Genomic DNA, 27,432 nt, shown 5'->3' with positions numbered 1-27,432 from the left:
ACCACAACTAATGAATATTGAACCTTGTTAATCTACATCACCTATTACAGTGCTCCACACATTTTGAACTTTCAGACATGAATGACAGGGAAGAGAGTTGAATTTCTCAACGGTTGTGTGCTATTACTTCTCCATTTGCTTTTTTCCCCTCACAGATGTTATAACACGCAATATTAAATCATAACCATCAGAAGTATCTGACTCTAGTATCTGACTCAAAAACACCTCAAACGAAGAAGATTTACATGTTATTGTTTGGGAAACGCTATGGTATGAATCTATTTTGATGAGCTAGCTGTCAATTATATATTTTGTGTCATGAATACGCTAATTTATAAAAACAGCTTAATTCAGATGGAAACTTTTACTTTATAGACAGAAAGCACACATCGACAACTGGTTCATTCGTTGTCAATTAGGTGATTGTCATGAAAAAAATATCACATTACTAAGATAACTGTCACTAGGAGAATGGTAATTCATGTCATGCTGGGCCTGCACAAGACTTTTATGACCTTGAATTCCAGGACTGCTTATAACAAAGTACGTGTCAAGTCTTACAAATGCTCATAACCTAAGAAAAAATTCCAGTTCTTACAAGTATCCAGGTTGTATACTTTATGAGGTCCATGAACTGAGCTACAATACCCTGTGTTTATAGTCTTTAAAATACGGTCTATAATGTACCCCTAATTGTCTGTAGATTACTCTGATATTGTATAGGTTAGCATTTGTTTATGTGCATTTGTTACATTTTAACCAATAATAAATATTGAAACATATATAAATATATGTGTGTGTGTGTATATATATATATATATATAAATATATATGTTGCCCTATGAATTGCTCTGCAAGCTTTAGATGTGGTTTATAATTTTGGTTTGTAACTCTCTCGCTTTTTTCTACCACGTTGTTGTTTGACACAGAAATCCTGCAGCTAAGTGTGTGGCGCCTCTCTACTTTGTTTTTTTATGCAGGCAACGCAGTGATTTTCCCGGGAGGGGTAGGTAAGGCTCTTTGAAGATCATGGTTCCTTCTGTCAGTTATCTTTTATAGCATGTGCCTTACTAAGGACTGTGAAACTGAGAGCTTTCTTCTCCCACAATCTGAATTTGAAAGCACTCTGTCATTCTCTTGGATTCCTATGATAATTGACGCTTGATCAATTCCAAAAGCAAAGACAAAAAAAAATGAGGAACAGCGGCTTCAATAGTTTAATAGTAATACAAAGGTTGTTAAAATCTTCTCAAAAGTGGAAGTCTTTTATTAGAGTATGAACTTCATGTTCCTAGCTCGCTTTGGTATAAGCAATAGAAAGATCTGTGTACATATCCAGTACATTAATAGTTGATGCCCATATTTATAGACTTCTCAAGAGGCGTTATTTAGAAAATGATTGCATTGTTCCCCATTAAAATTTATTGTTACATAAAATTTAGCCAACAGCCCTACAGAGCAAATGACAATGTCCACAGCCTTCTATCTTGGGAGAAGATGAACAATCTTACCAAGTAAATAAATAAAAAAATACTATTTACTATTATCAGATAAAAATAATGTTTACATTTTTATATATATATATATATATATATATATATATATATATATATATATATATATATAGTGCTATTTTTTAAACTCTTTACATTTTGAATTCTATGGTTTTACATATCAGGACATAATAACAATAACCAAAACAGGTCAAAAAAGAAGGAAAATACACCCATTGACTAACAACACCACATGACATATTACACCACATGACATATCATTTATTCAACAAAACTAAAGGCAAAATGGAGAAGCCAATGTGTGAAAAACTAAGTACACCCTTACTGCTTCTATAGAAATTAAGATGTTAAGTAGCAGACAGGTGCTGCTAATAAAATGCCCTTGATTGGTCATCAGTGTGACCACCTTAATAAAAGCCAAAGTTTTAGCAGTTTGCTGGTCTAGAGTATTCATGTGAGTGCTAACACAATGCCAAGGAGGAAAGACATGAGCAATGATCTTAGAGAAGCAATTGTTGCTTCCCATCAATCTGGAAAGGGTTATAAGGCCATTTCCAAACAACTTAAAGTCCATCATTCTACAGTGAGAAAAATTATTAAAAAGTGGAAAACTTTCAAGACAGTTGTCAATAAATTGACCTCAAGGTCAGGCCGTGTAATGCACAGAGGAATTTCAAAAAACGTAGTTTTGCAAAGTTTCATCTGAACAAACCACAAGACTTCTGAAACAATTTCTTTTGGACAGAGGAGCACTGGGCTGCACCCCCTTTTGCCTTCAGAACTGCCTTCATTCTTCATGGCATACTTTCTACAAGGTGGTGGAAACATTCCTCAGAGATTTTGGTCCATATGGACATGATGGCATCACGCTATTGCTGCAGATTTTTCGGTGGCACATCCATGATGCAAATCTCCTGTTACACCACATCCCAAAGGTGCTCTATTGGATTGAGATCTGGTGACTGTGGAGACCATTGGAGTACAGTGAACTCATTGTCATGTCCAAGAAACCAGTTTGAGATGATGTAAACTTTGTGACATGGTCAGCAACAATACTCAGGTAGGCTGTCATGTTTAAACAATGCTCAATTAGTACTTAGGGGCCCAAAGAGTGCCAAGAAAATGTCCCCCACACCATTACACCACCTCCACCAGCCTATACCGTTGATACAAGGCAGGATGGATCCATGCTTTCATGTTGTTTACACCAAAGTCTGACCCTGCGATCTGAATGTCACAGCTGGAATCGTGATTCATCATACCAGGCAACGTTCCTCCAGCCTTCCATTGTCCAATTTTGGTGAGCCTGTGTGAATTGTAGCCTTAGTTTCCTGTTCCTAGCTGACAGGGGTGGCACCTGGTGTGGTTGTGCGTTCAGAGATGGTATTCTGCATACCTGGGTTGTAACGAGTGGTTATTTGAGTTACTGTTGCCTTTCTGTTATCTCAAACCAGTCTGCCCATTCTCCTTCGACCTCTGACATGAACAAGGCATTTTTGTACACACAACTGCTGCTCACTGGATATTTTCTTTTTTTTCGGGCCATTCTCTGTAAACCCTAGAGATGGTTGTGCGTAAAAAAAATCCAGTGAGTGGCCAGTGAGTGTATTTTATCAATGAACAAAGAGAAAAGGTGAAGAAATCAGCCGTGCTTCTACTGTTACAGTATTGTAGGTTTGTAAGGTGCCAAAAATGTATAGTACATCTATGAATCGCAAGAGGGTAAGTCTGTAAATTATATTTTAGTTGAAAAGCAACAATTGCATGTTTTGTGCATTCATACGAATCAACAAAAACAAGGGCCATCTCAAACTAAACTGCCGAAAACAAACTGCAAAAGTTTGAAAAATATGTCATGAATCATCCATTCCTTGCCACGTGCAGCCACCATTACAAGCTTCTTTGGTGCAATTAGAAGTGGTTTATTTGCGCTTATTGATGAGTTAAAATGGGAGGGACTGTGTATAGGAGGGTGCATATCAATGACTTATAAGTAGAAGTAGCCAAAAAAGGCAACTCTGGCCAATTATAATAGGAAGGGACAAGCATTAGGTGATGATGCTAGTATCAGCAGTTACAAATTGATGAGAGTTGGAGTGGACAAGTTATTTTTTTAATATCTTACCTTCATACCATCTATTATTCTTAATTGATAAATAAATATTGGTGACAATATAATATAGATAATATATATAATACTGGGAATTTCAGTTCTTCTCCACAAGGCTGCATGTACCTATAATTTTCCAGTGTCTGCCTGCCATGGCCCAGTGCCCTACTACTACTGCTACTACTGCTATTGCTGCTGCTGCACCTCTTTGATGTCCTTACTCTGGGTGGAACATCTTTTTTTAAACATTTTTATATAATTGTGGTGGAAATTCAGTCCTGTCATCTGCCAGTGCCCTACTACTGCTGCTGCTGCTGCATCTGCATCTCTTTGACTGTCCTTTCTCTGGGGAAACCTTTTTTTTTATTCTATAATATTGTGGAAATGTCAACATGTCTTATTTACATAAGTGAACAGATACATATGGCCAGAGCTGGCCTTAGGCGTGGTGGCGCCCTGTGCGGACTACTCCTCTGGCGCCCCCCCTCACTACCCCCCTCTCTGCCCCTTCAAACTACCCCTCCCCTCTGCCCCTTCAAACTACCCCCCCTGCCCCTTCAAACTACCCCCCCTCTGCCCCTTCAAACTACCCCCCCTCTGCCCCTTCAAACTACACCCCCCACTTACCTTGTTGCCGGAGTCCTGCGGTGAGAGCGGGAGGCATCCGTCTTCTCGCTCTGCCGCGGTGCCGGCATTTCATGTTGAGCGTCGGAATAGTCCGTCGCTCAACATGAGATGCTGGCACCGCGACGGAGTCACGGAGAGTAAGGGGCGCCGAGCGGTTGCTCAGAACTTCACGAGCAACCGCTCGGCGCCCCTGCCCGGGACTTAGATTAAAGCATCGGGGTTTTTTTTGTTTTTTTTTTTACTTTATTTAACATGAATAATGTTAAATAAAGTTAAAACAAAAACAAAAAAAAACGATGTTTTAAGTTAAGTCCCGGGCAGGCGCCCCTGCTACCATGGCACCCTGTGCGGTCGCACAGGTCGCACACCCCTAAGGCTGGCCCTGCATATGGCATTTAGTTTGTTTCTCCAGAGCTATTGTATTACATACTTCAACTATTCCATGTTTAATTAGCTTAATTTAGGTGATTATGTGCCTTTGAACTTTTGTGTTGATCATTGCTTTATATCAAAGAGAATTGCATATACCAACATTAATCACATTTTTGACAACAGTTTGGGGTCTATTATAGTAAAAAGTGTATCTTGCAATGAAATGGGATATTTGGCATTTTAAAGGTTTTTGAAACTTTATTATATTCATCTGGGGGGATCCAAAGATTAAATATAACTTGGGCCTATAGAATGTTAGTCTCAAGTGATAAAATCTTTAACAGTGTTAGCCTATGAGTTTGAAACAGCCTCTTATGCTTAAAGCTGTGAAGGCAATTAATGCCCTTTAGGTGTAATGTAAACTCTGATAGGCACATCACATTGATCTTTTACATCCAAGTTGTATATAAGCTTTCAGAACTTTACTTGATTCTGCAGGGTTATGTTTCTGAGATTTAGTTGCTTGTTCCATAAAATAATCTATGGATCAGATGTTTTTGTGTCCATGTGAAACTGATATTTTAAAGGGAATGTGCCACTTTTTCCAAAATGTACGTTTTATAGTTCTATACACTAAATGAACCAAAGTAAGCAAAATGTACTTTACATGGGGAAAAGGTATCTTAACATAATTATTCTTCCCTATTGAGTTACCACATCCCCTTGTCAAGTTGCATAGGTTGATTGGTGTCAGACTCCATTCAGGCTGCTGAGCTGCTTCTTTCTAGTGCCCCCCCATCTTGCTAGAGTTCCCCCCGTCTCTGTTTCCTTTATAAGGTGTGCCCCAACAGTTTGTTAGGTTTGTCATAGTCAGCAGTCTAAAGGTATGTCCTTCTTGTTTTTGTGTTTAGATTCAATGTTTAGTTTCAGTTTATTAATATTGAGTAGGCAGGGTTTAGTGCTAGGACCCACCAAATATTGGAGTACTTTGGCCTAGTGGTGGGCTAAGCATACTATGGCCATATGATGTGACGGAATATCCAATTGTTATCACATAGTCCTAGGCTAGTTCCTGTATTTATGTTTGTCTGTGTCTTATGTACCTTTGCCCTCTTTTCCCTGAATCATCTGAGGATCTTGGTTCCTCTCGCCTCTCCCCATGTCCCAGTTAAGATATCCTATTCTATTTAAAGGAGAAGCGTCTGAGGATCTCGGGTCCTCAATTCATCCCTTGTGTTCCTTGTTCCCTGTTGTGTCCTGTATCATGTATGTTTCTTGCTTGGTCTCCCATTACCTGTTCCTTGCAATGTCCCCCTTGCTCGCTCTGTCCCATTTGCTTGCTATGTTTCTGCTTTTACTCTGCTTAGCTTCCCTACTCCCAGCCTGCAGCATCCTGCACATGATTCCAGTACTATGCCTGCTCCAGGGTGCTTGCAGGATATCACCAAATTCTGCTTTGTTCTGGACAACATCAGCTGCTATTTCAGGGGCCAGCTATGTGGCCGCACAACCCTAGATGCCCACTCGGGAGAGTGCAGTCACCCTGCACCAGGCCCTGTCCAACTCCCCTACTGCACAATAACTCCTGAACACAATCTTTGGGTGCTCTGGGTCATTACAGTCGTCTGTATGGACCCAGCCCTTGACAATTGGTTCAGGTAGTGTTTGGGTAGTGTTACATCGATTGACACACAGAAATCATTAACTATAGGTAGTTTCAAAAAGAGAATTTACTCTTGGTAAAAGTTTTAAAGGTGACAGTTCTCCTTTGAGAGTCATGCTTTTTACAAACAATAAAAATAGATTTCAGATTAAAAGTAGGTAACTACTGGCACAAGCCTGGCATATTTGATTTTGAATTTGGAAGCCAAGACTTTTAGTGGACTAGTGTGTCACTTAGTGCTCAGTCTGGTGCCCTGATGCTGTAAAGAATTCTCTGTTAGAAACCACATTCTATAAAACTGATTTTATAGGGTAGTTTGTGCACCACACAACTAGTGATGTTTATAAATTATATATAAAAAAGCAAATTACAAACCAATTGCAAATAAAGCTTTAAAGTTTCAATTTAAGAGCGAAACAGGAAAAACTGTTACCAAGTTTCCAATTTACATTATTGTAGGCAGTGGCGGAACATCCAGGGTTGCAGGGGTCACGACTGCGACCGGGCCCTGGAGTCCTGCCAGTCAGGGGGGCCCAAGGGGTGCCGAGCAGTCGTTTTCAGCAACCGCTTGGCGTCTTTCTGTATCCTCTGCTCCCTGCCGCCACCTGCCTCAGCTCTGCCCCGACTGCGGTGGTGGGAGCGTGAGGCGTCTGTCTCAGTGCCTGCACTTTACGATGAGTGCCGGCATATGACGTCATATGCCAGTGTTCAGCAGTGAAGCCACACGCACCGTCGCAAAGCAGTGAGACAGAAGCCTTGCGCTCCCACCACAGGACTTCAGTACGGTAAGTGAACTACAAAGGGGGTGTAGGGAAAGGTTAGTGAGAAGGGGGGTAGGGAGGGGGTAGATAGTGAGAAGGGAGGGGGTAGGGAGAGGGTAGATAGTGAAAAGGGGGGTAGGGAGAGGGTAGATAGTGTGAGAAGGGGGTGAGAGGGCTTAGATTGTGTGAAAAGGGGGGAGAGGGTAGATAGTGGGAGAAGAGGGGGTAGATAGTGTAAGAAGGGAACGAGGGGTAGATAGTGTGAGAAGGAGGAGAGGGGTAGATAGTGTGAGAAGGAGGAGAGGGGTAGATAGTGTGAGAAGAGGGGGTAGATAGTGTGAGAAGGGGAAGAGGGGTAGATAGTGTGAGAAAAGGGGGTAGATAGTGTGAGAAGGGGGAGAGGGGTAGAGAGTGTGAGAAGAGGAGGTATATAGTGTGAGAAGAGGGGGTAGATAGTGTGAGAAGGGGGAGAGGGGTAGAGAGTGTGAGAAGAGGGGGTAGATGGTGTGAGAAGGGGGAGAGGGGGTAGATAGTGTTAGAAGGGGGGATAGATAGTATGAGAAGAGGGAGAGGGGGTAGATAGTGTGAGAAGGGGGATAGATAGTATGAGAAGGGGGGAGAGGGGGTTGATAGTGTGAGAAGGGGGATAGATAGTATGAGAAGGGGGAGAGGGGAAGATAGTATGAGAAGGGGGGAGAGGGGGTAGATAGTGTGAGAAGGGGGGATAGATAGTATGAGAAGAGGGAGAGGGGGTAGATAGTGTGAGAAGGGGGATAGATAGTATGAGAAGGGGGGAGAGGGGGTTGATAGTGTGAGAAGGGGGATAGATAGTATGAGAAAGGGGGGGAGAGCGGGTTGATAGTGTGAGAAGGGGGAGAGGGGGTAGATAGTGTCTTTCCAAAGTGGTAATCTTCAGAACTTCAATGGTATATTGTTTTGGAAAATATAACACCTCTGGTTATACATTTTGTTCTTCAGAAGAGCAATGGTAGACATTCGGATTGCTCCCTAAAACATATAACTTTTTATAATATACCAAAATAAGGAATATCTAACCACAGTTGGCTAGACTGTGGAAACAATGAGGATCACATGTAGCCCAAAGGCCTGGCATTCTTTAATGTTTCTTTCAAAACAATCATTTGTAACAATGTAAGCTGTGTTTAAAGTCTAAACCTAATTCACAACTGGCAGCTTCAACTAAGACAAAGGAAAACTATTGCTGGATCAGCTAATGGACATAAAAGTACAGGAGCGACTCATTTTTTCTTTAGCTAATGCAATGTACTAAAATTGACTTTTTATCAAGTGACTTATTTTATCAAGTGATTTTCTGTGTGATTCAGATTGTTTCTGTGAGAAGTGCTATCTTCAAGTCAGTAACAATGTGTGTAGAATCTCAAGGCCTTTTGGCAAAAATTATCCTGCACTAATTTGCATATTTGGTGGGGTAAAAGAGAAAAACACCTTCCTTAACCAAGCAAGATTTTTTTGGTTAAGTTATTGGAAATTAGAAAGCTAACTTAAAATTAGAAATGTAATTTGCCAACTTGCATCAACTTGATTTAAGTTGATGCTGGTTATTGGGCCAACACCGAAAAGTATGTAATGATACATACATTATCTTCAGATGGAATGAAGAAGAGACCTTGAATGTCCCAAAAGCTTTGGTAATTTTACATCTCTTTCGATGTTGGCTCAAGAAATGGTATTAATGGCCGTCAAACAAAGACTCCATTTTCTCTTGGGCTATTACAGCAATTTTCATTTTTATTATAAAGTTAATTGCAACACCCAAAAAATAAACATGAAAGAGGTCACGTCAACTCTTGATAATACCTTGAATTATAGTAAATATTGTATTTCATTTATGAGTGGTTTTAGTTATTTAGTAAATGATGACTCATTAACTAAACTGATAACTGTAGTTCTGGTGAAAATGCACAATATATACAACCTCAATAACAGGACTGACCACTGTGAAAGTTTCAAAAACACTGCAAGCTTCAGCTCTTTTGAAGAAATGTTTATTTAACAACTGAGTACATGCCAAAAAGAATAATTTACAGCAGCAAGTCTTATTACATTTCCTCTCCAGTTTTTGATCCCCACCCCCGCCATAAAATGTATTGATAAGTATAGTAATGAAGCACACTTTAGTTCTTCAGCTTGTGGATAGAAATACACCTTGTGCACAAAATCAGCAACATTATCGATGCTATGCCACAGTTTATAGCTGATATTTTTGGGCTTCTGCATGGTATAAATAGTACTTGAGCACACTGAAATGGAGTACCTATAATTATCAGTACATTACATTGTACCTCCTTAACTATTTAAAAATTATGTACATCAGTTTTGGCTAATGTTTAGGAAGCAAAACCAAACTATTAAACACATACCATTGATAAACACTAAATACTGCATAAAATGGGATCATAAATTTGTTCATTCACATGCAATTTTTTTCCTCATGTTTTTTTGCTTTTTTGTTACATACAGTAGTTGTTCCAAGTAGGCCATGAAACTGTACACAAACCACAAGGCCACCGCTTTTCTCAATTGCAGCTTAATCTTGTAGTCCACGGTGGCCAATAACGTTCCAATGATTAATGGAGTATGACTATGATGGTGGAAGACAGGTTTTGTCTAAAAGGTCTTTAGATTGTATACATATATATATATATATGTGCTTTCTTTTTTAGGCTGCTTGTAATCTGGAGCAGTTTTATTTTTGAACAACTATTGCAATCATTGCACATATGTAGGTCACATGGGTTCCTAAGAATTACTGTGCCAGCACGTAAGTGCCATGGTCGTTAAAAAAAAAAATAACATTGTGCTATTGCAACCACTGTGACAATGAGATGTAATTGCAAACAAAAATATTCTGAATCAAATTCAAGCAAGAACAAAAATTGAACAATTGCTGAATTCTTATTTAATTAAAGTGAACTCAAGAATTAATGATATATATATATATATATATATTCTAGGCCTCTTCTAGAGACTAGACCTCAGGGATTTCAATACAATCTTGAGTTTTAAAATAGTTTTACACATCAGACATGTTTTCTTTTGGGTGGTTAAGGGGGCTGAAACTCTAAAACTACTGAAGTAAGTCCAGAGTGTATGAGTTCAGAAACTTGGGAAAATTCATCAAGGAGGAAGGAAATAGTACAAAGCATGTATGTAATTAGAATAGGGTCAACAAAAGTACCAATCTTTCCCTAGGAAGATTCTTGTTCCGTGTCTGCGTTTTTACTGGCTTATATATCACATCACTGCTCGTGACATCACAATACATGAGATATTTCAGGAAACATTCAGCCTGGTGACAGTAGGCAGAAAATGTCTACTCCCAAGAATACATATTTTTTTAATTTTGTCCAGCTCTATATAGGATGTCTAAAGTCTGTTTGATGTATTTTATTTTCTAATGTTTGCTTGTGGTCTGTGTAGAGTCCATGTGTATGATAAGTTAAGTTCTTCTTAACCCCTTCACGACAAAGCCCATACATGTATGGGCTCACATGCATTGTCATTAATGGGTTTACGGAAAACCCGTTGTCCTTAAGGGGTTAAACTTGTTCGGGCTGAGGCCATGGATCTTGTCGTAACCTAGAAATGCCACAGTAAGGAAATACACCCTTAAAGGTATTCCTTATACACTTTTGAAATATGCTTTTATGCTTGAATACACCATAAATTCTAATGACATTTCTCAAAACCATGACTGACAGGCTCAGTCCAGAGACCTGGTCTGGGTTGTTGTTAAAGTGAACTTAAAGGGATGTTGGACCCCCATTTTAGGAAAATTATTGGGGTCGAGCATCTGTTACAAATAACACTTCCCCTCCAGCCAGATGTTCCTTCCAGTTGTGCACATGGACTTTTGTCTGCTGAAGGTCTGGTTTGGCTCCAGCTCAACTGGTGTCATGCATTGGCAGATTCAACTACAACTATTAAGAAACAAGAAGTTCTAAGCACGACAAATCAGGCAAAAGATCCATTTTGACCACCAACTATAGACTCTATAAGGAGGATTATTTATAGAAAAACTATTTTTGTTCTCAAAATGTGGCCATTGTTATGGACAAGGTTCTACTGACTGCAAAAACTAATTTATTTTGTTGTGATACTTTTTATTTACACTTTTCATGAATGTTCATATCAATTGTGTATTTCATATCACTACAACCTTTGAATATACCAGTTACCAGCCCCTTAAATATTCTGAAAAATTTGTGATAGAGTTACATAATCTTACAAATTGACCCAGGAAGTGATGATCTGTCTGATGCATCAATACAATTTAATTTTCAGTTTCAAAAATAACCAAATATCAGTATTTTCTTAAATTGTTCACTAGATCCAAAACATTCCCTCTTTTATTCAGAATATCTCTAAAACACGATAGGATGAAACATTTATCTTAATCTCAATTTAAAGACAGTTGGGAATGTTATATTTAAATTAAGATGTTAATTAGTGTTACTACCATAGATATGTAACAAATAATAGGCTTGGTGAGCGTTCAATGGTCGACTCAATAAAATAATTATCCAATAAAATAACAATGAGAATAAAGATAAGGTTCAAATAATTACAAAGCAGTATCCCAAACAAGTCAATGTTATTTTTTTTTAAAATGGAGAGAAAACACTAACTGCATATTTGTTATGGTACATTTAAATTATACTTAAGCAAATAAAACCAAAGTTCAGAGCTAGAAGGAGGCATCAGTAGTAGACCAATAAACTCCACCTGCTTGCTGAATAGTGGACAATTATTGGTACGGTTAACGGACAGTATTTGTATATTCCCAGGGAGAGTTCATTAACACATGAAGGTTAGAAAGAAAAAAAATCACAGATTTAATCTAAAGTCGCTGTGTTGTCTTCAGAAGGATGTGCAACAAAATGTCCGGATGGACAAAAACTCCGAATGGTAGCGGCGACTGACAAAAGGCCTTTTTCATTTCAGTTGCTGGGTTATGAATAGTTTCTTCTTGGGAAGGGAAGGAAGTATGAAAAAAAGTATTCTAATGAAAATTGCTTTAAAAATGGAAAACCAAGCTTAGTCATGTTGTCTTTAAAATTTTAAATGTTGACTATGTAGTCTAAGTCTATTTGGAAAGTTACTAATGTGTTTTATTTAGACTTGGTGGAAAATTGGGTGAGCTTTCCACTTTGTAAACATCCAAATAATGCCATGAAAAACTTCATGAATATTGCATTTTTCCAGTTAAATGTCTATACAAATCCTACTCGGATGAGGTTTGAAGAGGTAATGCAGATCAGACACTCCTCGGTGCCCTTTCAAATTCATGGGTCCTCCTATTTCTACCCTTCTTATTTTCTTGTAGGTGCTTCCATTTATTTGTGTTGACTTGGGCATTAGCATTTTTTTGTCGACGTTGTTTGCGGTCTCTTTTCCATACTTGCTCACAGAATTCATCCATTGTGTTCAGATTGGGATGGTTAATTAGCTGCATGAAATCTCTATACCAGATTTTCTGAGTTGGTGACATGCTATTTGATGGCTCTTTGTGCTTATGGTTATCCCCGTCATCATCTTTGTGAAGCAGTTCGTCTAGATGTTCTGTGTCAATTATTTCCAGAGTTACTTTGAGCAGACTCTGTATGAAACCATGTTCTATAGCATTGCAATAATATATTCCAGCATCTTTCTTCTTAAGGATACGGAGCAGAAGGCCGTGTTCTGTCTTTATTGTACGATCGTCTATTTTTATCTGTTCAATAAAGGAGAGAAAAATAATTTAATTTTAGTCTCAGACCAGATTTTAACACATTTGTGTGTTTTTATAAATCATTATTAATGGGGAATTTATGTGATTTTATTCTTTAAGATCTGTCTTTTTAAGTAAATTACAGGCTTATTTAAAAAATGTTCTCTTTTATAAGATTTAATTTTAATATATTCCTTTTTGAGAAGAAGGCTTTAAGCTGTAGTTTCAAAAGAAGGCAACGGTGACGCTTTATATACTTTTTTCTAACTTACTCTAAAGTAATTTTACAAGCTTTTAACATTTTATAGGTGCTTATTGTTTTGCCAAAGTCTTGTTTCCGTTACTCTCAAAAAGCTACATTCCCTGTAGTGTGATAAATACAAACACAGAAAAAGGGTTACTTTTGCTATGGCTTCGCTATGGGTTTATTCACTAAAGTGGAAGTTTGCAGGAGTGCTATGGTTTCAACTAACTGAATTTACTATGTATTATAAAAGATTGTAATAATACATAGAGCTGAGATGGCCCTGCATAATCCATAGTTCAAACCATTAACCAGATGCACTGAAGAAATCTCACTTATTTAAATATCCTTTATAAAGGTCCAACCAAGCTATTTGTGGATGAGAAGCTAACCGGGGTTGTGCCTTCATAAACTAAGGAGAGGTCATGGAGATGAAACTTACTCTCATGTGAACTCCCTCTTTAGTAAATAAACCCCACAGCCTATTCCTTGGGTTTATGTACTTTGGCATCCTGATTAACTTATTTAGATTGCATATCAGAGCATCCATTAATGAGCTAAGACAAAAGAGGAGGTATTATCAATAAAGGAGCCTGGAACACAGGGCCGGCCCAAGGCAAAATGCCGCCTGGGGTGAATTTTAAAATGCCGCCCCCCCCTTATCTACCCTTCCTCTCCCTCCATCCCTGCTGCTCCCCCCATTATCTACCTTTCCTCTCCCTCCGTCCCTGCCGCCCCCCCATTATCTACCTCCCCCCCTTGTAGTTACCTTTCAGCAGTCCTGCGGCGAGTCTCCCTGTTTGGTCTCGGTGCCGGCTTGTAATGCTGAGCGCCGGAAATGAGCGCCGGCACTCAGCATTACAAGCCGGCACCGAGACCGAACAGGGAGACTCGCCGCAGAGGAGAGAGAGAGGGGCGCCGAGCGGGTACCGACAGCTTGGTAAGCGAAAACCACTCTGCGCCCCTTACTCTGTCTTTCGCTTTAAAAAAAAAAAAAAAAGGGCTTGGGGCGGCAAAGTGCCGCCCCTTCAAAAGTGCCGCCTGGAGCGGTTGCCCCACTCGGCTCCATTGTCGGGCCGGCCCTGCTGGAACATTTATACAAACATCAAGATTCTACAAAACTGTATAATTCTATTGGTGGAATGTATATGAAATAGTAACTTTAAGCAAATGTTATGCAACAACAAATTATTACTTTATGTACTTATAAAGTCACTATCAATATAATTCTCAGTTCGTAGAAAACAATACAATGTCCCAGTTTACTTGATTGCTGAAGGATCAGTTTAATGACATCTGTCTAAAATGTTCAATATGTGTAAATGAATTACAGACTGTTAGATGTTTAGTTCATATAAGAAAGGATTCATAATGACATTATATATCATAAAAAGAGTCTATTCCAGAACAAGGATCTACAAAAGTTGATCTGTTAAGAAGTTGGAAGTTACTATTCAGCAACATCTGGAAAGCCGTAATATTGCTCTTCCTGACTGTATATGTAAAAAAGCTTTTCATAGAACTAAGAAGGTTGCACACTGAGCAACATCATTACTATATACCATAAAAAGTTAACAGTGTAAAAACTGCCTACTTTTAAAATCATTAAGTTAGACAGAACTTTCAAAATCATTAAGTTGGAGAAAACTTTTAAAATCATTATGTTGGACAGAACTTTTAAAATAGGGATTTTTTAATAAAAAGATATTTAAGGTTTCTTCACAAAAGTGGGCGTTTGCTAGGCAGCTGATCGTTTAACCCCATGGTTATTATTTATGAAGGTTTAATTCGTAAAATGGTACATATACTGCATAGTTATAGCACTGAGGGTTTCTGAAAATCATCTCACTCATTGAACTATACATCAATTAGGTTGATTTTACTTACTTTACATGGGACAAGATTTGGTAATTTGTAATATTTAATAGAGAACACAAAAAAGACAAATATTAAGTGAAATGCATGGGTCAGAAGGAAGTCTGAATTAGTATTCAGAATTGTAGTTACCTCTTCTTTTTTCTCCTCATTCAGCTTTTGAAACTGCCAGAAGACCAGGGCACGCTGTGATTTAGGGCTGCACTCCAAAAATGTGCTACTGTTTTCAACACCATAGATTATTTTTTCTTCCAGATTTTGTCTATGTGGATCATCTGTAGGAAGGGAAAACAATCATGTCAGAACAATATAAAAGCAAATTTTGTTCCAAATATGTTCTTACAGCATACAGCCCACATTGGCTGGATTTGAGTATATTCATGCTCATAAAACATTTTTACCAATATCTCTGAAATGCTATAGGCAGAGAAGAGTTCTGCAGAAGATGATATTTTTCACATAATTGATTATTACTAAAATCACAAACAATCACATGCACAACTATGTCATCAGGGAAAATAAGTAATTATGGACATAAATTCTTGATTTAAAGAAATATCTGTATTTAACGATATGGGTTCAGCGCTTAGTAAACTTACTACAGCTGAATAAAACTTGCAAATATGAAAAAACTGATATGGCAATTAGCTATTTTATATTATTGGTCCCACGAATAAATATATTAGCATTCTGATTTACACCTTTAAGTCCTATTTAAATACAACAATAGAAAATAATAATTAAAGACTTATGCTGTACCCGAAGTCTTATTCTGTACATATGCTGGACTGAAATAGCCTGTATTTATTTGACCATCAAAATGTGGTTAGGACACAGATGTGAAATTTGAAGCAATTCACCATTTAAACAATAACCCCCCCCCTCTCCCCACCACAAATTTCCTTAGTCCACACACAAAAGTACTTAACTAAAGTAGAAGCATGTTAATATTAGTGGGATTGATTTCATTTGTATTGAGGTAAAACCCTCTTTAACCAGTGAGACTTTTAAAAATACATTAAGCGGGGCAGTAACGATTTTAATATTATTTCCATAAATGTCACTAGTGAAGAGGGAAATCGGTCTACCCTCGTTTATATTTAACAAGCAGAAAAAGCAACAAATGTAATATTTCTTCCCGGTAATATAGCATTTACATACAGGTCATTCTGCAATGGCATTTTAAGATAGGTTTGAGGGATTCTGTTTAAAGTACTCTAAATTCATTTTTCCTCACTTGGTAGAATGCGTAGGGATTTTATTCATGGAAAATGTTGCACATATAAACTTGAAAAGATGTTGTGGTTTATCCTAATCCTAAACCAACTTGTATTGCTGGTCATACATTGTTCTTTTCACGTTTATGGGAACAATTTACAATCAGTGGCAATGTTATTGAGGAAGCAATCCCCAATCAATTATTCCCATAATATATTTATACTCAACAAATTGGGAGAACAACAATGCTGTTGAAATTATTCTACTAATTATTTCCTTTCACAAAAAAAAAAAACACGGTTTCCTGAGTATTAATCATGCTGTAAAAATCACTTGGCAATTATAGGCTATTATCCTCTTTTCGTACTGAAAATGGTGTTTATATTCCAAATCTTCAAAACAAACCACATCATTTAGAAAATTAGTATTTAAGGCAGTTGATTGACATAAAGCATGAGAATCCCTGAACATATGATAAAAACTTAACAGCAGTGTAACTCTGACAATGTCTAATTAGTATGGGGACCACCAATGCACAAGGTGACAAGGTCACAATTCCATTCCAACCTGTTACAAGCTGTTAAAAGAACAACACTGGGAACCAATCACAACCCTGCTTTGGGTCTCTGTTTTAAGTGAAGGTGTTCCATGCCATACCACACAAGAAGAAGGACTCTCTTCAACTCTCTCCTTCAGGGCAAATATAATTTTGATGGTAAAACAAAAAGGGCTTAAGAAACAGAAATAAGGATGATTCCAGGCCAGTTCTGCTGTGGCTTTGTAGGGATTAAACCGTACACATTTTATATAGCACATCATTTCAGTTTTACTACTATTTTAATGATCAGTTTTCAATGTTCTTAATGTTCGTAGGTCTATTCAATTATAACAGAAGCTGGCTTTACAAAAAAAAATAAAAAAATGTTGATTTAAGGACGAGTTTGCTAGTGGGTTACACTTCGCCAATAATAACTGTAAGGTGCCTTGTCTGTAGACTTACATGCATCTTTGTTATAAGGACGTTTCATAATTTAAATGTATTTAGCATGTATATTGCTTTTAAATTTAAAAAGTTGTGATTTTTGTAGCTTCACTTACTCTACTCTAGTGATATACTGGTTCTGATTTCTCACTAAGCTTTAGGTGGTATGATACACACATGAACATACGTTCACATGCTAGCCGATGGGAACTCCAAGGTAGCGTGGTGGTTTTAGTGTCAAATGGTGCCGAAAAACATGTAAGCTCCTGAAGCTGTTATAGTGGTGTTTTGTCGAGCGTCAGTCTTCCTTGTCTGAATAATCTTGAATACTGATAGACTGTAAACCTAGTATAAATACTTACAACTTTGACAATGGACTGTGACGCTGACTGAAGGGTTTTGGTGGGTCTGGTCTATCTGAATCTCTCGCCTATGCCACAGAATTAAAGTGTATTGCTGTGTATTACAGAGTTATAGAGTCTCTAGCCTCTAGATGACGGGTTCAACAGCTGCACAGTCTTTAACGGAGACACATACATTGAATACTGGTCGGTGGGATGGAACAGTCATTATCTCCTCTGACTAACGTGACAAATTTCAATGTTTTATTCGACACCTGAAGGAAAGAGAAACACACCGACCACATAGCCCCAGTCTAGAGTTAATTAGATCCCATCGGCCCAAGTGGTCTCCTGGGAAGATGTAGAGGACTCCAATCAGATATTTTAAAAGAAAACATAAATAATCTTCTACATACTTGAGGAAAGACCGGAGGAAACCTCTTTGGGCTCTTCCTCGAAACAAATTAAGGATAAACTTTATTTGTTCTAAAGAGACTGGTTAATCATGTGGGAAATCATATTACTGTACTGATATATTTAGAATACATTTCATACGACAAATTCAGGATTAAATTAGGGACTTGATAAAATCAAGGATCAACATTATTCTAATGAGACTGGTTAATCAGGTGTAAATATTTTATTAAATCCTCAATCTTAGATAGGACACTTCAATTCTTGGCATAGATTTTTCCCAGATATACAGTATATCATGATAGCAGTCATAATAAAATCCATATTTTGCCCAAAGTACTATAAATAATCTATATCCGCTTAGCGTAAATTTTACAATAAAGCACTTTATCATATTACTTGAGGACATAATGCTTTGATCGTGGATTGTATATTGTATATATATTTATTTCTAGCCAAACTGTTTAAATGGAAGTCTTCATAAAACAATAAACTTCTGCAAAAATTACTTTCTATTTGTTTTTGCCTGCTTTCATCATTTTGATAGAGGGTACAATAATTTGAGCAGCACAGATAAAGAATACAAGCAAAATAATATGAATCATATGGTAACATTTTGTGATGTCCTTGAAATCTAAATCAAAAGAGGAGGCTGCCTAATTAAATACTAACAAAATTCATATGTGTAATCAAAGTCTGTAACAACAGGATAGAAACAAACTAACTGAAATCCTGCATCCAAAAAATAACTTTTATTGGTGTATCCGTATCCTCAAATAATCAAATGTTTGCAACTAATCATCTAATACACCGCACACACTCCTTCTATGAAAGGTAAAAATAGCCATTGCAATATTACATATATATATATATATATATATATATATATATTACTGCTTCTATGTCTAGCTCTTAATACTGAGTCCTTACTAACATAGTGCTATTCACTGTGGAGTGGAAGACCTATTAGAGCCTTATCTGGCTATCCACTAATTCATATCTATGGACTGCAAATTGTAGTTCATTAAAAATTCTATCATCTAACCCAATGTGCATTTTCACATAGTGTTCACTATGCTTTAATCAGGGAACTTATTACCCAAGTTATACAAAAAGAAATGATGAAAATCATTCAGACACTAAGTAATATACGGTATAATACAGGATACGCATATAGTAAATACATTGGTGCAATATCTCCATGACATCATGTTGATTTGCAAAGTTCTAAAGATTTGGGTTTGAAATGCATTTCATACATTCAATTGCATATATTATATTATAAAACATGTATTATAGAACACGGGGACAGGAAACAGTCTACTAAAGGTAAGTTATTGTGAAATGTTTTTGGTAGGGGGTGGTCTTCTATATCCAGTTCTTTTTAAATGTGGTCCCCAGACTTAAAACCTTAAACCACTGCACTCAGTCATGCACTATTAGGTCTGCATCAATTGAGCTATTAATCAGTAGTCTTAGGACCCTGAACCCTCCCAGACATACTGTCTCTATTTGTGGCCACAATACACCCATATCCAGTTGCACTTTGCCTATTTACATTTGTTGGGTAATATATGTATATATATATATAATATACACTATATGAACGAAAGTATTGGGACACCAACATGGACTGTTATGACATCACATTCTAAATACATAGACATTAATATGTAGTTGTTCCCCCCTTTTACAGCTATAACAGCTTCCACTCTTCTGGGAAGGCTTTCAACAAGATTTTGGAATGTTTCCATTGAAATTATTACCCACCGATGTCATAAAAGTCCCTGTTGGTATAATGGTCAGGTGTCCAAATATGTTTGTCCATATAGTGACTATTATATGTGTTTAGTGTATTTTTTCTCAATTAACTATAAAAAAATACTATTACATTGGCTATAGTGCTAAAATGACACATTTCCACGTTTTGTGTGCAATTTTCAAAGTCACGTACGTATCACATTATAACATATAGCTGACATTTCCTGGTAGAGTTGATAAGACTTTACCTGTGTATCACTCAATGCCATGCCTTGTATTTATTAGGATTTCTCAGATTTTGTATGAAACCCCAAAACAATGATTTGACAAGCTTGACAACTTACATTTATTTAATTTTAGGTTCATAGTCAATATTTGTCTTTTTTCTTCCCTTTTTAATATTACACCAGGGGAAACATAAAGAAAGGCATATGTGGTTCATATGACAGCTTAGGGAAATATGTTTCAGGCCATAGCTCTACATATAAGTTGTTTAATATTTGTGGATATCCGATATCCTTTAAATTGTTCGTGCAATGCAAGAATATATAGAAAAGTACTGTATTTACAAAAAACATGCTTCAATCTGTTAAGGTCCAACACCCCTGTTAGATCCTGAGGGAGTCTTGATGTTTAAAATAGTATTAGTGCTACATATAAAGAAAGTCAAAAAGTTCCCATGTTTTGAAGAAATGCAATGACGCTTCAAAATGTTTTTTTAAAAAAGGGGGCAAGCTTAAAAAAATATTTCTCTACTATTTAAGTGGAAAACGTATGTGATACAAGGTATGTGAAATATATTGTCATGCAAAACTGTGCAGTTTTTACAGCAATGATCATGTAAACATGTAAGAAAACTATAATTAAAATACATTAAAATATGCCATACTCTTATTATCTATTTTGTTTATTTGTTGTGTTTATATATATATTTCTATATGCATGAAATAAATGTAGCACATTAAGGAGGAAATCCTTCACAGTCATCAGAGTTTTATTGTAGGAGTTAAATCTCTTCCAGATCAGTTAAAAATCTATACTATCTGATAATAAGGGATGTAGTTGTATTAATAAGGGAAAAAGCACTGCATGGCATAGATTAACTATTATCTGTATACGGTTTGAGCAATAATGTATGAACAATGTTTAATTACTGAAACTGTTATTACCTAAATCTGCACACCAGGGGGAGCTATTTATCCATGTTTCGCATTAACCTGAAGTTTTAGTCACTTGTTCAATCTTCTTTATTAACCATAATTTAGCTTGTATGCCATTTCAAAGTCTATCCTATTAACAAAACGAAGTCTTTGATCTGGTTTCGTTTTCATACGTTAAAATGTTGATCAGAGTACCTTAAAACATGTAATCTATAAAACCACATATTTGGCAACAAACCACCACTAAGACTGTGATGGTGTCTGGGACTTTGATGTAACCGAAGCCTTCCAGGGTAGGAATGACTCAAATCTATGTATAGATTTATAAGCAGATGTCTGTTTTATTTTGGCAGAGTTACCTAAACAGAATAAACAAACAAACAAATCCTTGTTCTTCTAAACACTGAAAGTGAATCGGTGAAGAGAACCTAGCGCCTTTCCCCACATCAGCAGTTTTCCTCCACACACGTATAGAACAATCGACAACAACAATTCTGTTATACACTGGACAAGAATCATACTAGGAGAAGTGTTTAACCATTAAAGGGTCTTGATTACCCTTCACTCTTGAGAGTGCCATAAAATCAGCAGGGTTGGGTTAATTTGTTTCCACAGTACTTCACTATTATATACATTTTTTGTCTCCTCTGTATGCATTCATGCCAAGCCTGTCCAGGCATTTTTTTTTTGCTAACCACACTTACTAAACTCTGTAGTTTTGCTTACTACCCTTGGGCAGCTTCTCTTCTTAGTCTGCCCTTAATAGGTCACATGTGGCCAGTTGTTAGGGAAATATGGACTGTACCGCTTTCATATTTAAGATAAGTTTTATACATAATTAGAATGCTTTTCTGGTCCTGTCATAAAATACAAAGCCATGCATTTGCCTCTTATTCTCAATCATTATATTACTAAATTCTTTAGATTTTCTGTATTTATCTCAGAATGTACTCTAAAAACTCCCTTGAAGGAAGGTTTTTTCACAAGGCACTAAAACTCATCACATACAATTTTTTTGCCTACAGATCTGTCTTTACCTCTAATTTTGCTCATTCAGAAACAAATCTCTTTTCCCATTCATAAACTATGATAGCCAAAAGACTAATCTAACCATTTAGCCAGCAAAATGTATACATAAACTAGTTCTTAAAATGTTTAAAACCCATGCCCATAAATGATTTTCTATTATACGTTAAATCGCATAATAAAAAATCCATAGTTATATCACCTAAAAAGCATTTTATTTTAGTAACGTATTTTATATCAAGGTCAGGTCCATGAACAAGACAAAACTGCAGATAAAATTGTTGAGTCTAGCTGGAACGACTGTTTACTTTTACATTGATATGGATGAATATTGCACAATTCTGTACACTTTATTTCTTTGTTTTCATGACGAAAGTAATTTGATATGAAATGATTATTAATAGCTTAAATTAAATGTATTTACAGAACATCACATTTTAACAAGGCACACAGTTAAATATATTTGAAAATAACTAAATTATTATTTTGCATTTTATTATATATAGTTTGTGTAACTGTTTGTTACATCAAATACATTCTTAATGTATTTGAAGAAAGGGTCGTTTTACCTCTCTGCATTGAAGATTAATATTGTAGTTATTAAGTAACACAATATAGGGTTATTAACCAAGTATGCCTGATGTCATTTTATTACTGGTGTACAAAACATTTTTTACTTAAAAGCTGTCATATTAGGTTAACTCTCCATACATGCAGGTTTTATGCTTTATTCTCAGTTAGGTTTAAAAAGTGGATATTTGCTTACCATGGTGCTGTAGATCAGAACAGTGAGTTAAAGGATCCCCATTGCGAACGTCTTGCCTCCTTGTACGCCTGTGACATGAATACAAATGGTTAATTAAAGTGTCATTGGACCCAACATGTGTAATAAACTGCTTTCCTGCGTGTGTGTGTGTGTGTGCGCAAAGCTGTTTTTAAAAAAATAAAATATATTAATATAATAAATATTAATAAAATTAATCTGTTAAGTCTATAGGCAGCAAGTACGAAACGGTAGCAATACTTGGCCAAAGTAATGAATTTGGAAAAGGTATGGAAGATCCTTAACTGAATGTTTATACTAATTGTCTCTAATACAGAACTGTCAACAAACTAACTTGCTTGAAATTTGCCTTCGTAGCCATAGAGCAAAAAATCACTATTGTGCATTACATGCAGCCTAAAAGAAATTTATGTTTTTTAATGTTTGCAACTGCTTTAATGTTTTTTTTCTTCATTCTAGATGCTAGATAAAATAAACTGCAGTGAAGTTATTTTATTCATTCTTGTTTTTAGTGGTGAATAATGTTTTATATGCTATCATTAAATAACATAAAATCAAAGCATCAATAAATAATTCATTTTGAATTTGCTTTTGAAAACTTGCAAAGTAATGTTCTTTAACAAATGCAGGGGACAGCCTGAGGGCTTTCAAACTGTTTCACATTTCATATAGCACGCTATTGGCAAGTCTTCTTTTTTCCATTTGTTGTCATTTAATAGTTTCTTATCAAGTTCTTTACACATCCAATAACATGTTGCAGTGAGATCAATATGTGTTATTCAGACTACTTCTATCAGTGAGGTGTTCGCAGTTTCTTCCAAGGCAATTGGAAATATTGATTTAAGTTAAATCGTAGACTTGCTGATGTTCGGCTCAATAAAACACAACCACCATTTTCAAGGTAGCACATTTTTTGTTCAACCTACTGAAAGAACTGAAGAATTTAAAGTAGTCTCTCTTGCTGAAGAACTAAAGCCCTCTGTAAAATAAATGTTTGACACTTTGTGCTGTCTGATTTCTTCTGCGAAATTTGATAAAGGAGAGATCAAGCCTTCTTCATGATGTATTAAGAAAGAGTGGAAGAGCAATTATGTATTTCTCTCCTCTCACTGCGTATACAGCTCTATTATGCTACTTAACAGGCATTCCCAGTGTTTTTAGAGAAGCGGTACTAATGCTGTTCCTCTGTGACTCTTGTTTACAGTCACCTGAGGACTGGCAGGACATTAAACACGATATCTTCTCATTTTATTTTTTTTACATTACTTGCATTCCTGTACAATAATAAATAAAATGTATAAACATGCAGGCTTCCGTTTGTCTTAGTCTGCCAATTCTAGCTTTTCCAAACCTTTTAATGTGTATATTGTAAGAAGTGCTATATACAATGTTGGTGATTAATAATAATAATAATAAAAGTAATAATAATAATGTGATAGGATACATGGTTTGCCTAACTGCATAGCTTAATTTGTCCTGAAAATGTGTCCTTATAAGATGTAAGCTGTTTCTAAATCAATCACCTAAATATAGCCATGGCAAAATGCTATTTTTGGTTCTTATTTTTACAAGAATCTCTTCATTGATCATTTTAAACTAACACTTATAGTTGACCAGAGCAGAATTCAATTCATAAATAAATGCTAAGTGAACAAAGATTGGTTTAACTGGTGAAATGTCATTGTAAAAAGCCACTAGAGGATTTGCAAAGTCAGGACACAGCAAAGGGGATTAGTCTAAGAACAGAGCTGTAAATCCATTCCTAATCATCTCACTCAGCTTCCTCTATACAAAAGTCAAGTATTCTTGGTGTAGAGACACTTGGTTGCATCAGTCATGTCAGCTGTTATAGGAGGATAATCAGTTATTTTCTGCTGGGGATCAAAGTCATTTCATACAAAAGCTGGAAAGGAAGCACTGTGTGTCTTGACTGCCTTGGAAGGTTGTTTATAAAATAGATTACGTACATGGGACAATCTATGTTCTCTGTGCATGGAGCTGATTTGTAAAATTGTGTTGAGATGATTAAATTTATCCAAGGACACCTTCAGTAAGAGGCCATATCATTTGAATAGAAGATCCAATTGCATACATTGAAATCTGTTTTACGCTGAGAAGCCCATTAGGGCTACTTGTGTGAGTTTTCTTGGTGTAAGCATAACCAGAGCCAGAGAGAGAGAATCAATTTTGAAAACCATTTATCTAGAAACCACATTTAATCTTTCATTTTATTGTTAGAAAATTTTGCAGAATACTATTGTTATTTAGTAAGATCTAATTATAGAATTACTGGGCATATCAAACAAATGTCATGTATGAAAATTAAGTCAACAGACACGTTTATGAAACATGACCCACAAAGCATCTGCATGCAGCTAAGTGGTAACTTTGTAAGCTCTCAACTGTCGCTCCATCTCTTTGAAAAAGTAATGAATGGGAGGGCCCCAGAAGTGGAACATCTCTCTTTGAAGAGCAGTGAGCCTAAGAAGCTGGTTCCTTAATTACATTTGTGCTAGGATCTCTAAAATCCCCTCTCATGGTCACCACTCACAATATGTTTTGTTTTGTTTAATGAAAGTACAGATGGCAAGTATGTTCCACAAAGTATTGGTAATTTTAGACTTTTGAACATGGCATCACCGTATTACACAATTTCATTGTGAAGACTGAAACAAGTAATGTATGAGCTCGTCATTCAACAATAAATATTTTATGTTATAGTTTTTTAAGGGATATCAGTTTACACACTACTATGTAATAGATAAGTGCTCAAAATAATGTATGTAAAACTACATTAGAAAACACCTGTTTACTAGTAGGATACACTATATTTAATAAGACTAACACACTGTAGATATTATATATATATATGTGTGTGTATTTATAAATATATATAAATATATATATATATATATATATATATATATGTGTGTGTGTCTGTGTGTGTGTGTGTGTATGTGTTTGTGCGTGTGTATGTTCAAAAGTCTTTTTTTTTTTTTAAACATAAAAATGTTGGCTGGTATGTATATAATGATGCAATGTGTCAAAATTGGCCAAAAAGCCAAACTACTCTGTAATTTGACCTTTACCCATATTAATAAACCTAGACAGAGTGAAATGTAGGAATGTGTGTTGATGAAATAACTCAAGACAAGTGCTGGCAAAATTGAGGGAACTCTAGTATAAATACCTAAAATAAATGGTAAATACGGTGTATAATACAATATTATTGTATTGATGGAGGCATGTCTAGACAATCAAAAGCTGTAACCAAAATAATGCATTATTTACACTCTGAAAATAAACTTCCCATCTAGGTAACCTTTCTCATTTGTATACAGAGCAGGGTAACTGTACTTGTATTGGGTGATATGTTACCTATTTATCTGTAAGATCTGGTTATTGTATGACAGGCACGAAGGAATTTACAAGACATAAGATAAAACGTAGAAGACTAACAGTATACACTCCTTGTATCTGAAAGGTTATCACCTTTTAGCAGTAGGAAAGTAACGAGAGCATGAAGATCCATCCCAGGCACAATAGGGGTCCCTGGCAAGACAACATTCAGCACATGCTTTTCCATAAACATCACAGCGGTGCAAAGGCATCTGGGAAACACCCATGGATGAACCAATATACAACTGTTGCTGTAAAAACAGATAATTTATTGTTAAAAAAAATGTGAAGTGAAAGCACATGTTTAAGTGCATTGTTTATTCCTTACAGAATTAGTTATTACTACAAGGAATTGCATATAACAATTGCAAGCATGTGCAAATATTAAAAACACAATCTGGTTTATGTTCACAATTTCTTACACAAAAGCTTGATCCAGCATCTAGGTCACGACTCAAACATTCTTTCCTAGAGCATGTGCAGAGTCTCTACTCATACACTTAATGCCATTCAGGCAACACTTTCAAAACCCCTACTTTGTGGTTTCTTTATCTGGAGTTATCTAAGGAAAGTATGTTTAGGTGCAGTTAATTGTTTCTCTGCCAACACAATGGATTTTTTCCCCTTAGTCAAAGGGTATTCTTGCCAGATACATTAAATTAAAACAGAAAAAAAACACTCCTGTATGTATAGAGCTAGTCATTTCCAAGCTGTGTATGTTTACATTTTTGTGATATTGTTGTAATGTTAACAATAACAAATCAGAGCCAAATGTTCTGTTTGTAATATATACGTTAAACATAAGCTCACATATATGCAGGTGATAGTGCATGATGTGTGAGCATTTAAATCTCAATACACCATAAAATTATGAGACAGCCGTGTCATAATCCTCTTTAATATAAATTCCTTGTTGCATTGTTTTGCGTATGTATTATGCATGGCTTCATCTGGAATTACAGAACGTGGCATTTAAGCGTGAAAAAAGATATATCAAGGGACAAAAGGTCACATAATGTCTAACTTCAGCTTCTGCTTTCCAAGTTACATTAAAGAAACACAATGTTAAATTCTGCTACACCCTGGACTTATAGAAGGATAAACATTTGTTATATTTCATATCCTTAGCAGAGATGTTCAATTTAAATATAAAAAATTACTTTTTTAAACGGTATAAATAAATATTATGCTTTAGGGTGGATGTTTAATTTAAACAAGATGATAGAAATTTTTTTTTTAGTATAAATCGGGTTTTCCTTTTTTACATTTGTTTTTTTCTTCCAAGAAACTGTAATTTATGCTCCTAGTATGTATACATTTTATTTTCCCAAGTATTATCAACATATGTCCACGTTTCATATTTAGATGGCTTTACTGCTGGTTTTATAATTTCTTATTAATGACTAAGTAAAGGAAAAATCCATGATCA

General features: G+C 36.1%; 1 protein-coding gene across 1 annotated transcript in view; it reads right to left on the bottom strand.

The window, feature by feature from the left end:
• Positions 1-12,346: 12,346 nt before the first annotated feature.
• The window catches only part of LOC149298832 (semaphorin-3A-like), a 114,563-nt gene continuing 99,477 nt past the window's right edge, over positions 12,347-27,432 (bottom strand). Inside the window, exons 14-17 of the mRNA XM_089487254.1 lie at positions 26,097-26,254; positions 22,587-22,654; positions 15,051-15,193; positions 12,347-12,802 (exon numbers count right to left, since the gene is read on the bottom strand). Of these exons, the coding sequence (XP_089343380.1) occupies positions 12,347-12,802; positions 15,051-15,193; positions 22,587-22,654; positions 26,097-26,254 (825 nt within the window). The remainder of the gene's footprint in view (positions 12,803-15,050; positions 15,194-22,586; positions 22,655-26,096; positions 26,255-27,432) is intronic.

The sequence above is a fragment of the Sceloporus occidentalis genome, unplaced genomic scaffold (genome assembly GCF_023333645.1).
Source record: "Sceloporus occidentalis isolate IW3139 unplaced genomic scaffold, rSceOcc1.0.p SCAF_31, whole genome shotgun sequence".
Classification (NCBI taxonomy): Eukaryota; Metazoa; Chordata; class Lepidosauria; order Squamata; family Phrynosomatidae; genus Sceloporus; species Sceloporus occidentalis.
This window is presented reverse-complemented; position numbering and strand designations above follow the sequence as displayed.